This window comes from Carettochelys insculpta, chromosome 2 (assembly GCF_033958435.1).
Source record: "Carettochelys insculpta isolate YL-2023 chromosome 2, ASM3395843v1, whole genome shotgun sequence".
Classification (NCBI taxonomy): domain Eukaryota; kingdom Metazoa; phylum Chordata; order Testudines; family Carettochelyidae; genus Carettochelys; species Carettochelys insculpta.
The window spans coordinates 82,269,693-82,282,988 of record NC_134138.1 but is presented as its reverse complement, the minus strand read 5'-3'; the positions used below and the strand labels follow the sequence as shown (position 1 = coordinate 82,282,988).

Here is a 13,296-nt window from a genome sequence, read left to right as displayed (position 1 = left end):
GCTCCCCATCCCATGAGGGATTAATCCAACGTCAATGCTTGGGCTGGCTGAGCAAAAGGAACTCCTGCATGTGGAGTGGGAGGATTTTACTCACTGATAGTGAGTTTTTGGCCATCAACCACATAGATAGAAGCTTGTTTAGATTATGTCTAAGTAGCTGGAGATAGGCTCTGGCTGGGACTGGAGGACTGGTCTGAATTATTGAGATTAACTTGACTAAGTTATTGAATCTGTGTGATGAGAAGTCATCTTTGGCCTCTGTTGCATCTAGGTAGGCTCAAGTGAACACAAGCTGTTGCACTGAGGTCAAAGTGGACTTTTGGGTATTTAATTGTAGCTACTGCTGTAGGAATAGGTCCCATGGTCTTTTATGTGCCTGCCACAGCACAGAGAAATTTGCTTTGAGCAGATAATTATCTAGATAAGGAAATATAATGATGCCTTTCACTACCAGAGAAAGGCCTTTTGAGAACACTGGGAGGTGCCAATGATAAATCAAATGGAAGCACTTTGTACTGGAATAAGTTTGACTCAGAGTGAACCTTAAGAACCTGACGAGGGATGGGTGAATTTTAATATGAAAGCAAGCATGTTGTAGGACAAGGGCTGAAAACCAGTCCCTCTCATCCACAGATGGGATTATTGCTGCCAAGATAATCATCTTCACATGCTGTATTTTTATGTATGTGTTGAGTGTCCTAAAATCCAGAATGGTTCTCAAATTACCATTCTTCTCTAACAGAAAATATTTGGAAAAGAAACCCTTTGCTCTGTGTTGGGTTACAATTGCTTCTATAGCACCTAGTTTTAGAAGTTTATTTCCTCACATAAAAGTTGATTATAAGAGAGGTCCATGAGGAGCGATGTGTGGTTGGGAGGGTAGCAAAATGAACTGAATAACCCTTGGTGATTATCTCTGTTCCCCATTTGTCTGAAGGTAACAAAAAGATGTTCACCGTATATGTCTACAGAGATCTTGTAAAGAAGCAATGTATCTAGAACTTCTGGATCAGTGGCCATTAACTTTTTCAGACTACTGAATCCCACTCAGGAGTCTGATTTGTCTTGTGTATCACCAAGTTTTATTTCATTTTAAAACTACTTGCTTACAATATCAGACATAAAAATACAAAAATAACTGTTTAATTTCTCATTTTTAACATATATTTATAAAATAAATAATCTGGAATATAAATATTGTACTTCTCTTTCAGTTTATACAATATAGAGCAGTTTAAACAAATTTCACCCAGACAGTGACTTTAGTTTGTACAGACATTGCTAGTGCTTTTTATGTAGGCTATTGTAAAAGTAGGCAACTTCTACCCTTCAAAAACTCTCTGCATATCCCCAGAGGTACATAAAACCTGGTTGAGAACCATTGATTCCGAAACAATGTCTGAAACATCAAAAGATGCTTTAGGTGTATGCTTTAGAATAATTTGCCCTTCATTTATGAGCACATTAACTAGTTTATGCTGAGTTCTAGATGTTTTGTGAAAAATGACGCCTCCTTCAAAGACAAAAGTGGTATCTCAATCTCAGTAAATAAGAGAAGCTGAAGAAAACAATTTTGGTCCTAAAGGGTTGCAGCCAGACAGCCAGCCCCCTCTCAGACCAGCATTGCTGGGAAAACAAGGGAGCCAAAACAACAGGGCACTTAACATAAATTCCAGCACAGCCTTTGAAGCTGTGAGAAAGCACAGGTGTGCTGCTACAGTGTGCCTCTGGGAACATATACAACGATTAGGCTCACAGTAGACAGAGAAGCTGTGACAGACATGGCTCTTAGCCCCTACTAAATAACGTGATGCACACACACCAACATCCTAGGTGGGAAAATATTTACCCTAATAAAAGGAATGTCCAGTAGTCGAAACTTATTGTTTCTCTCCCTTGCAAGTGTAAACTACTCTTGCGAGAGCTGGCGTCACCCAGACAGACCAGCCCCAATTTGGCATAAGAAAGAAGAAAGAGAATAAAGGAGTACAGAGGTATAAATATGGGACCTACAGCACCATGATTTTTGAGTGCTTTTCACTATCTATCTGCTGGTCAGATAAGTGACAGCCTCCCAAGGCTTCTGCAGCTAAAAGGGTCCCTAAGCCTTGTCCCTTATTCGTCTTTCCATGAAATTGAGTGACCGATCCTGGCTTGGCACCGCTGGAATTGAGAGATGCAAGGAGGGTAAGAAGCACCCACACCTGATCTCCTATCTTTAGTGTACACATATTTTGAAATAGAGCTCTATACTTTGTTTTCTTTCTTTGGGATCGTGGCTTCAGTTTTGTAACTTGTTTGTGTGTGTAACATCTATACATTTAAATAAGTAGGCACTAGCAATTTTGGAACCACATGATTAGAATCTAGTTTAATAAATTTTGGTAACCGTTTGTGCATAAGCCTGACTTGTTTCCCTGGGTTACTGTAAAGCAGCCAACACAATCAAAGAACCTCAGCCGTTTTTGGCTATAAAGCCTGGCCATTACGTGAGAGTACTAAGAGCCTAGCGTTGAGTTTTGCCGCCTCCACGGGGCAAACTCTTGGGGCACCTGTCAGTCAATCCTGACTGCCCGCCGCGAAGGGACAGTGCGTCCTAGCGGTTAAAGTCACGGGTGTGGAAAGGCTCTTAGTGCTGCCACTGGGGCACCTGTCAGTCAGTGTTGACTGCCCACTGCGAAGGGGCTCTGAGCTCTAGCAGTTAAAGTCACGGGTGTTTAGGAGCTTGGGGCATCCATCAGCCTGGCCCGGGCTGCCCGCCGCGAAGGGACAGTGAGTCCTAGCGGTTAAAGTCACGGATGGTATAAAACGGGCATAGCTGGCACCTCAGCAAACATCCTTGGCCATCGGCTAACAAGGGTTCAACTTTTTCCATTCTCTTTTCATAAGGAGAGGGGGAGAAATGATCCAACTTAGATCTCTGGATTGTTGCTGCCCCAACAAACAAATGAGGCGGAGGATAGAAAGGAAATCAAGAAAGCCCACCATAAAGAATCTGGTATGTCAGCCTTCTTTGAAAGCAGCGAACACGGAGGATCCTCTCATCCACCTGGGATGGGATGACATGGGGCCTATTACTCCAGAGTAGGAAAAAGACCACCCTTGATCCAGACGTTTGTTTCCAGAGCAAATGCTATGCGTGGGGGGAACACCATTTAAATCCCGTGCCTTTCCATCCCTTCCACCACCAAAGTGACAGTCCACATCCCAAGAGCCATCTTCCATTTCAGAGGCCCAGTCCATTGTGGTCCATTCCTCCTGCTGCCATTCTGGCTTCACACCCACATCTCAGCTTTCATCTCACAGATAGTGAGCAATGGGGCTGAGTCTGCACAAATTTTTGGGCTGGGTGTGGCCAACATACATGTGTGGCCTGGCCACCTCACATCTAATACCACCCCCAGGCCTGGGCGTAGGGGTGGCTCTCAGTATCCCTAATCTGTGCAAGGTCCATCTGGTCATTCTGGGGGGCTTTCATGAGGTAGTGGATCATTTTTAGTCTGGAACATTGTGCCAGACCTGTTTGCCCAGGGTGACTCTATTAGGAGCAGATGTTTTCCAGATGACATAGGCCTAGAGTTCAACAGAGCATGCAAGCCCCTCCACCATGATAAGGTAATGATTCTTGGAGGGTCACTACAAAGAAATTCAACTTCTGAAATCCTTACTGGATCTACCTAGTTTTCAGAATGTGAATTCAACCATGCAACTATAGGCTATATAACCAAACTTAGAATTTGAAGAGGGTATAATGGTAAAATAATCTCTCTCAGAAAATTGGTGGAAGTAGAGTAGACCTATCCAGAACAATTTTTCACCCCATTCTTTGGTTGAGAGAAGAAGAGAGAGGTGGACTTTTTTGTTATTCTAAATGGAGTACCAGTCAGATCTAGTACATATGGGATATCCAGATGAATCTCCATCTTAATTATAAGGGATGTAACTACAAAAGATTAAATAATTGTTTAAGCTGGCTTGCTTTTTCTTTGGCTCTCTCTCCTTAACAGTTTAGAGCTTTTATGTCCTCGGGTATCATATTCCTAGGAGGATCCAGTGAATGATCCAAAATGTGTTTTAACTTGCCCTTTCGTTCTCTTGGAAGCACATAGCTTAGTTCTGGAATGTTATCTAGAGACCTTAGCCAGACCTCTCTCAGATGCAGGCTGTGTCTTACAGCTGAATCATTGGACTTAACTATCAAAAATCTCTGTTGCCTTGGAACCAGAGTTCCATGCCAAGACCAAACCCTTTAACATGATTCTTTCTTTGACACCTCCAATTCTACAGCTTGGGCATAGAAGGCCTCGAGTTCCAGAAATCTATTTTCTCTCTCCTTACAGGCCCAAGTAGTGAACATATTAAAGTCAGAAAAATGCAATGGGGAACATCCTTTTCCACGGCATTTAAGTCACTTAGCATGCATTGAATGCCAGTAAAGCTTCCAGACATGATGCACATTTTAAAATCTTTCTTCATTGTCCTCAGATCTGAAATCAATGTCCTTATAAATATTTAAGTTAAAATCCAAACACTAATACTATGAACTATAAAGCTAGCTATTCCATTCTAATCACTAATGTAGCGTTAGTAGGCATTCAAACCTGTGAATCCATGAGATCTAGAAAGATCCACATCCATTTGACTGCTGTGGTTGAAAGCAACTAAAAGTAGCAGTTAACACAACATCCCTTTTTATAGTTACACCCTCAGAACATGCTCTAATGTTGAGGGGAGTGGAAGAAGGGCTTAAAGAGGTTGAGCTCTTTAATAGATGGTACTATTAGCAAATTGCACTGAATTTGTCCAGAAACCCAAACTGCACTGGTCAGCACATTCGTGGTGTGAGGATATGAAGAGGACACTCAAACAAGGACATAATCTAAAACAGGCATTTTCTGTGTGCCAATATACTGTACTTCCTATTGACATTATACCTCTAAACTGTCAAAATAGTAAAGACCATCACAATATTTTAGTAACATTTTAAAAGGATCTTACTGGTACTGATTCAACACTATTCCAGCATATTTAATTTGGTCAGACATAGATCTTCTCTCCTTCTCAGCTTCTTCAGTGACTTGTTTTAAAATCTGCTGGATTTTCAGAAGTCCACTATAAACATCATAATATAATTCTGATGCCTGAAAAAGGAAAACAAATCTTCTATATATCATTTTAATTGTAAAATTTGTATAATATTCTCAACACAGCTATTCTCATTCAGTAGTCTCCTGACTCATTTATTACTGTGTGAATGTTTTAGTGTAGTACATTGCAGTGTCACAATATTTAACACTACATAAGTATGGAATACCAAAGAAGCAAGCAGAGTAGAAAACAACGGCAGGCTATGCGTAAAATTTGATATCAAGAAGCCACTGTTAACAAGTGAGATTTCATTTTCTTACAACATTGGGAAGTTATGGTGAAAAGTTGGTCACTTACTTGGGAAGATAAAGACCAATGGGGCAGAACACAAAAACTTGAAAGCCACTGAGTCTGTATAAGCAACCTGAGAGAATCATTACTTAGAGGCTTCAAAGAGGCTATACAAGCCTGATATTCACTAATGAAACAGAGAGGCCTGAAACAATAATGGAGATTTTCAAAGGCAGCAATTGAGTGTTAGACACCACATTCTTATAGACTTTCAATGGGAGTTTGGTACATAGCTGCCTATTTTGCCACCATAATCTCCCTCAACTGTTACAGAAATCAGTGGCTGCGTCTACACTTGCCCCCACCTGTCAGAGGAGGCATGGTAAGACGGCAATATGACTAGGCTAATGAGGTGCTAATGTGAATATTCAGTGCCTCATTAGCATAATGGCAGGCAGGCAAATTTCAAAGTGCAGACTTCAAATTGCAAATTGACAGTGAAGGTGGGGGCAGGTCCGAAATAAGCGCCCCCCTTTAACATTCCTTTACTCCAATCTGACAGCAAAGCCCCCAGTCTCTTAGCTGCTGGGGGAGACTTCCCCACAGCAACAGCAAAGCCACTAGCATCTTAACCACTAGAAGGAGACTTCCCCATGACAGCCACAAAGCTCCCAGAATCTTAGCTGCCAGCAGAGACTTCCTCACGGCAGCAGCAAAGGCCCAGTGTCTTGGCTGCTGGGGGACACTTCCCCCCCTGGCAGCAGCAAGCCCCAAAATATCTTTCCCGCCCATGGAGCCCTAAATGTGCGACTGGCAGCATAGTCAGCACTGAACAGCAGGTACATCCTTTTATTGCATTGGGTTGGGAGCTATCCACTTGACATGGCAGAGTGCAGGAAAGACCCAGACTGTGTGGTACCTGTGGGGGAGGTATGGGGCTTTGCACACAAATGTAAACCACTGAGAAGTTTCTCAGAGCGTTATGCACGACCCCCACAACACCCTTGTTGACACGTGGTATAGTGGGGCATGGACTGTTGCCAGGCAGTGCAGAAAAATAGCAAGTGTACAGACAGAACCCTGAACTCCCCGCAGGGCTATTTGAATGGGCAGATGCACTCACAGCACTAATAGCAAAGAAAGACAGACAGACATTTCTCAGGTTCTCATTATTAACACAAGCCCACAGCTAAAGCCTCACTGCTCCCCCTTGGAAATTCATAGTCTTCTTGTTACTGAAGAGCAGCGGCCAGATCATAGCAGTGAGAGGGGCATTGTGGTTATATACAGGACACCTCTGGAAGCTAATAAATCTGATTTTAAGATGTGGTGCTTTCACACTTGCCTTTAATCGAACTTCTGAATTCGAGCTTGACACTATACCTGTCAGGGAGCTGCCATTTTGTAATCTCAAGATTAGTGCACCCTAAATTGAGCTAATGGTATTTACAGTGAAGACAGTCATGTGATAATATTGAGCTAACTGCCTTAAATCTGAATTTAACTCGTAGCGTAGATGCAGCTTCTCTTTCAGTCTCTCTCCTCTAGCAGGGGTACCTCCTTTGGATTTCTGAGGCCCAAAAGGTGCTATTAATTAGTCAGGGCTTTCCCTCCTGGTACCTGACAATGCCTCTACAGTTCCTGTTCTCCTGCACGAGTCTTCCTTCCACAACTCCTGACATGCCATGCCTAAATTGACTGAAGAGGAAGCTTTTAACCAATTCTGGCAGGTCCTTGATTGGCTCTAGGTGTCCCAATCAAACCTAGCTGTCTCAGTTCGTTCTAGCAGGTTCTAGATTGCCTCCAGGTGTCTTAATTAATCTCTCAAGTGGTTAACTTAGTTTCTTGATTGACTCCATGTGTTTTTATTAACCTGGAGAAGACCTTGTTTGGTCATCAGGGAAACAGGGGCACATATCACTGCATTATGTTACTTTCTTGTCGTCATCATGCCTGACCCTGTCACAATACTCAATATATTCTGATTATTTTAATTAAAGAGAAAAGCAAGTGCCTGCTGCAAGGTCCTGAGGCCACAATAAGATAAAACCAATAAAATCAACAGACCCAATTAAGCCAAGCATATGAATTAAAACACAGTTTAAACCTTCAATATTTTGTTTTAATATCTACTAACTTTTTAAAGAGGAAATATATGAACGAGTTAGTTACCACAACAAATGACCTATACTCTTATTATACCGTATAGTGCTACTACTCCTGTGATGAGATTTTGCATTATTTCACTTAGAAATTTTTAAAAAATCAATATGTGAAAAAGTACTAAATTAAAAGTGCTTTGAGAGAAGTCTCTTTCATGAACTGTATTTCAGATCATTTTGGCTATGTCTACACCGCAGAACTCTGTTGACAGCAGTTACTGTCAGAAGACATCTTCTGGCAAAACTTCTGTGAACAGACCACGCCTACACGCAAAAGTGGATCAAAAGACCAATACACCAGACTGGCTGCCCACTCTCTCTACAGAATGGCCAACTGGAACTTCCTCAAACAGGGCTACCCAGTGAACACATCTAAACTGTTGACAAAGGCATTTTATTCCTCATCATGGAGAGGCAGAATGCTGTTGGCAGAAGTGCCAAGTTTTGTTGACAAGAACACATTTTGTGTGTAGATGCTCCGCAAGTTTTGTCGACAAAATCCCAGTTTTGTTGGCAAAACTCTCTGGTTATGTCTACATTAGCCCAAAACTTCAAAATGGCCATGCAAATGGCCATTTCGAAGTTTACTAATGAAGCGCTGAAATAATATTTAGCGCCTCATTAGAATGCCGGCAGCTGTGGCACTTCAAAATTGACATGGCTCGCCGCCGCACAGCTCGTCCAGATGGGGCTCCTTTTCAAAAGAACCCCGGCAACTTTGAAATCCCCATATTCCTAATAGCAGATAGGAATAAGGGGATTTCGAAGTTGCCAGGGTTCTTTCAAAAAGGAGCCCCATCTGGACGAGCCGCGTGGTGGCGACCCGCATCAATTTCGAAGTGCCAGCAGCTGCAGACATTCTAATGAGGCGCTAAATATGCATTTCAGCGCTTCATTAGTAAACTTCGAAATGGCCATTTGCATGGCCATTTTGAAGTTTTGGGCTAGTGTAGACACGGCCTCCGGTGTAAATGTAGCCTTTGAGATTTTCACTGCATCAAATACATCCTAAGACAACAAGAATAGAAATAAAAAAAGAAAAAAAGAAAAACCTGACCTTTAATAGTTATTTTTCAAATACCATAACTTCTGATGCAATTTTTTTTAGTCTTTAAAAATGGACAATCTAGTCAGCTCTTAGACACATACAAACTACGCACATAACAACAAATATTACCCCAGTTTTATAAAAAAAAAAGTGTTCAGTAAAAGTGAAGGATTTGCAGGAGTATAAGTAAAACAAAGGAAGCAATTCTGTAACCCCTTAAAGACTAACAATATTATATATTAGGTGATGAGCTTTCATGGGAAAGACCCACTTTTTCAAATCTGGAGAATTAAAAGTGAACTGAGGGTTAAAAAACAGAGAATAAAACTGAGGAATCAGCTAAATAATGAGGAGGAAGAGAGAATAGAGAAAAAAAAACTCTTCAAGTGTCTATTATGTTAAGTGGGATGTCTGCCATCACCGCAAATATCAAAGGTGGGGAAATTGTCCTTGTAATGCACAAGATAATTGAGATCTTTGTTGAGTCCATGGTGATAGGTATCAAACTTGAAAATGAATTCCAATTCAGATGTCTCCCTTTATAATCTGGTGTTAAAAATCTCTTTGTTGTAAAACACTGTCCATTAAGTTGTCAATCGTGTGTCCTGTCAGGTTAAAATGCTCACTTACTGGTTTTTGTGTATTCAGATTCCAAATGTTTCATTTTTGTCCATTCATTCTTTGTCAGAGGGACTGTCCAGAATGTCTAATGTACAGTGCAGAGGGGCACTGCTTGTACATGAAAGCATCTATCACATTCACATTAGTGTAAGTGCAGGAATATGAGCTCGGTTGTATGACTGACATGGTTAGGTCCAGTGATGGTGTCTCTAGTGTAAATATGTGGACAGAGCTGGCAATGGGGCTTGTTGCAAGGAAAGTTTCCAGGCTTTGTATTTCTGTGGTATGGCATGTGGTTGTTGAGGTTAGGTGGCATATTTTAGTGCAATTACACACTTACTAATATTGACTTGATTTAAAAAAAGAAAAATGTATCAATAGAAAATTTGTTTAAGATTTACATGTTATTTGTAAAACTTTGTCATGTGCACTCTTTTTTTATTACAATACATTTGTGTATTTTGATACGTAATTATTGACTCTTCAGTTAGAAATTAGTGGAATTTTAAAAATAAACTTAGCAGTGTTTACTAATACCAACACTGAAAGTTACTCTAAACACAATGTTTTAAACCACAACAAAGATAATCTATAGGGGAAGTTGTTAATCGTGTTCATGAAAAAGTTCAATCTATGCATTGCTAATCAAAATTTACAATATGCAGCATTAAGGGCTTGCCAAAGAGGTGGCAAGCTGTGTAGCTGTAGGCCCTTCGAAGTACCTGAGCAACTCTGAAGCTCCCTTACTCCCAAAACATTTTTGCTATGCCTACACTAGAAGCATCTGTCAACAGAAGTTACTGTTGACCGGGAAAGCTCGACAGAACCTCTGTCAACAGATTGCATCTAAGCACAACTTGCTCCGTTGACAGAGAACTGCCAGACTGCGGTACAAAGTTGCTCAGGTACACTTTTGCCAGAAAGAAGAATGGCAGCTCTGCAAAGAGGGCTCCTGGCAACTGAAGTCCTCTCTGTTGACAGAAGTGTCTACATTGCACTTCTGTCAACAGTGTTATTATGGCTCAGATTTTTGATGGATAATACTGTCAAGGCAAATCCAGAGTCCTGTCGAGAAGCTGTCGACAGAAGGCCCCTTCTGTCGACAAAACTCTGTAGTGTAGACCCAGCCTTTGGAAATAAGGGAACTTCGAAGTTGTGTGGAAGTGCTCACGGCTACACTGTTTGCTGCCACTTCGCAGTTCGCAACTTCGAAGTTCGCGCAATGACAGTTATGCTAATGAGGTGCTGCATATGCAGCGCAACACTTCATTGCTATTTTCTGATTGGGCTCATTTACATGCCCCGTTTGAAGGAGGGGGCTAGTGTAGACAAGCCCTAATAGTACTAAAAGCAGGACTGGAAGGTACACCTGCAATGAAGTTTGCTTAACATTTCCCATCATAAAATCCTATTTTCAGCTGCTTATAATTTTGCCAAACTTTGACTAGACTGATTTGTTTCATGTTGGGTGTTATCCGCTTCAGTGAATGAGACTAGAAAAAACACACTGCTTTTCCTGTGTTCTACTGAAGTCTTCTAGGCCCAAACAAACCATGAGAAAGACTCAAGTATGATGCAAAAGTCTACCAAGTTTATGAGAGCAATTTCCCACAGCCCACCTGCGCAGGGATTCATTGTAAAGTTTCATTAGGCCCCACAGATCTATCCCAAGCAGCCCAACAGACATTTTTGCAGCAAACCAAAGAAATAGTGTCAAATACAGGATGCAACAATCCTGTGCAGGGCCACGTTCCAAGTGGGAAGGCTGTGCAGAAGTTTTTGGTTGGTCTTCTACTTGGGGAGCAAAGGATAAGAGTTCTGTTTTCCTCCACAAGCAGCCCACTAGTAAGGTGCCCTCTTTACCTCTTAGCTGCCCTTTCATTGCCTGATAGCAAGGCTAGGTGTAGCTGGACAGGGCCCAGTGTATCTGCAGCAGCTCATTAACCTTTCCTGGCAGAGTGTGGGGTTGGTATACCCCATCATGCCATGTTTGTACAAAAAAAATTCTACAACCTGCTCTGTAGTTGGGAGCAGGAAGTTGAAATTTGACAAGGAGATATGCCTTTTGATATTCCTGTGAAAACCATACAAATTCACCCAGCTTCATAAGCCTCTGAAAATTAAAATTCACATATACTTAGTAGAAATGTATTAGACGTTGATAGCATTAGTCTCCTCAGATTCTGCCTACACTGAGCATGCTGCATCCCCATTCAACTCTCACATAATGACCAGACTTAGCATGCTCCATCTACAGAGAGTGACTAAGCATGCCCCATTCTGGAGCTCCAGGGATATCCTGCCCAACTACTTCAGCTTGCTGTGGCACTAGGGTGGATACTGAGAGCAGGGAGACTCTGTCCTGTGCTCTTAATGTTTCTGCTGTTGGTGCCCAGGAAAGTAGAGACAAAAGATGACATCTGATGTAAATACAGATAGTTAAGAGGAAGAGCAAGGATAGAGGAAGGAGCTGAAAGGTTATGGAACACATTTATGAATCTCCATTAAGCTGCGGGCAAATATATCTAAACCCCTTTTCAATGGTTAACAGTAACCCAGGACCCCAAATGCTTTTCCCACTCACATTATAAGATTTTTCACTGACATTAAAAGGAATTTTTTCTCTTATAAGCCCAATGTTTCTAGTAACTCAGAAGCTGGTCTTTAGGTATCATGAACTATCTGCAAGCAGCACAAGGTAAGTTATAAAATTCTCTGCAGAAGGTCACTAACACAAGGTCTTCTTAATGCTCAGGCTCTTACAGTTATGGAAGCAAGAAGGTTTTTACATGGATCCTTTTGGAGAATACAAAGGGCAATACTAGTCACAAGTCCAAGAATGGGACAACTAAAATTTGGAAACTAGAAAAAGTTGAAGATAATGAACAGGATAAGCTTAATGAGAAAAAGAAGAAATTACTGAAACACTGACTGAAGCCCAAAGCAGGATGGTATAAGCCTTTTGTTGAATTTTCCCTATAAATGTGTTTTAATTTTTATGGAACTTCATAAATTTGTCTTTAATCATCTTAATATTGCAAGTACTATTAAACGTCTGAGAAAGAGCCACAATGTCTTGAGATATAAAATCATTTGTCTGAATTCCTCTGTACCACATTTAAAAGAAGTAATTACAACAATATATTCCAAAATGTTGAAATGCTGAACATATACAATTTTATAGACTTTTTTTTAGGATAAAAATTTGAAGAAAGAATACTGTTAGTAATAGCTGCACCTTACAAAACCTATTGATAAGGAATATTAAGGCACATTATAACTAATGTAAGCAGCAAACTCTTATATTTAATGCTTCTCCAAGGTACCTAGCCTTGGCATGCAGTATATGAAAGAGCACTTTGGCATTGGCAACAGATGTCATTAGTTAGCAGAAAGATTTTAGTAAAAACATCCTGGCATCATTTCTATTTACCTTTTCATGTGCCAGTAATACATCCTTCATAGCATCACCCTCAAGATTTAGTTTTTCTTCCAGCAGAGGGCTGTATTTCTTCATGAAGTCTATGTCCTCCTGAATCTTTTTGTTAGCTGTTTCTATCTTAAGTATCTGGGCTTTTACTTGTTGTAGCTGACGATTTGCACAGTCAAAATGCCACTGTAGTTCTGAGATATCTTGAGCACAAATATCATGTTCTGCTTAAAAAAAGTGAGACAAATAGGTTTAAAAAAATAAATATATGCATATTTAATGAGCTTGTAAAATATGTTGCTATAACAATTGCATTTATAAACAGTTTGCTGTAAACCCTACTTTAAGAGTCAATAAGAGAACATGCATTACAAAATACATTTCTGAAAGTTTCATTAAATGAAAAACTGTTTCAAAAAATTGTGTTTAATAATACCCAGTACATTACACTAGCTATCTTTTATACTGAAAAGCACTTTGCAAGGAAGGAAAGGAGAACGTGGGGACGTGTTTGCTTACCCAGAGCTCACCGACTATTCTAAGAGTTTCTGACAGCTCTGAGCATTTTTCTTATTGTACATTTTGGCTAAGAACCTGTTACACTTAAATCCACAATTAGTTATATTTGGGGAAGTCACATGACTTGTTTTTACCAT

At 40.7% G+C, this 13,296-nt stretch overlaps 1 protein-coding gene across 1 annotated transcript in view; it reads right to left on the bottom strand.

Moving 5' to 3' along the window:
- CCDC178 (coiled-coil domain containing 178) overlaps positions 1-13,296 on the bottom strand; it is a 316,601-nt gene that overhangs the window by 280,734 nt on the left and 22,571 nt on the right. Inside the window, exons 3-4 of the mRNA XM_074985449.1 lie at positions 12,644-12,864; positions 4,999-5,141 (exon numbers count right to left, since the gene is read on the bottom strand). Coding sequence (XP_074841550.1) covers positions 4,999-5,141; positions 12,644-12,864 — 364 coding nt within the window. The remainder of the gene's footprint in view (positions 1-4,998; positions 5,142-12,643; positions 12,865-13,296) is intronic.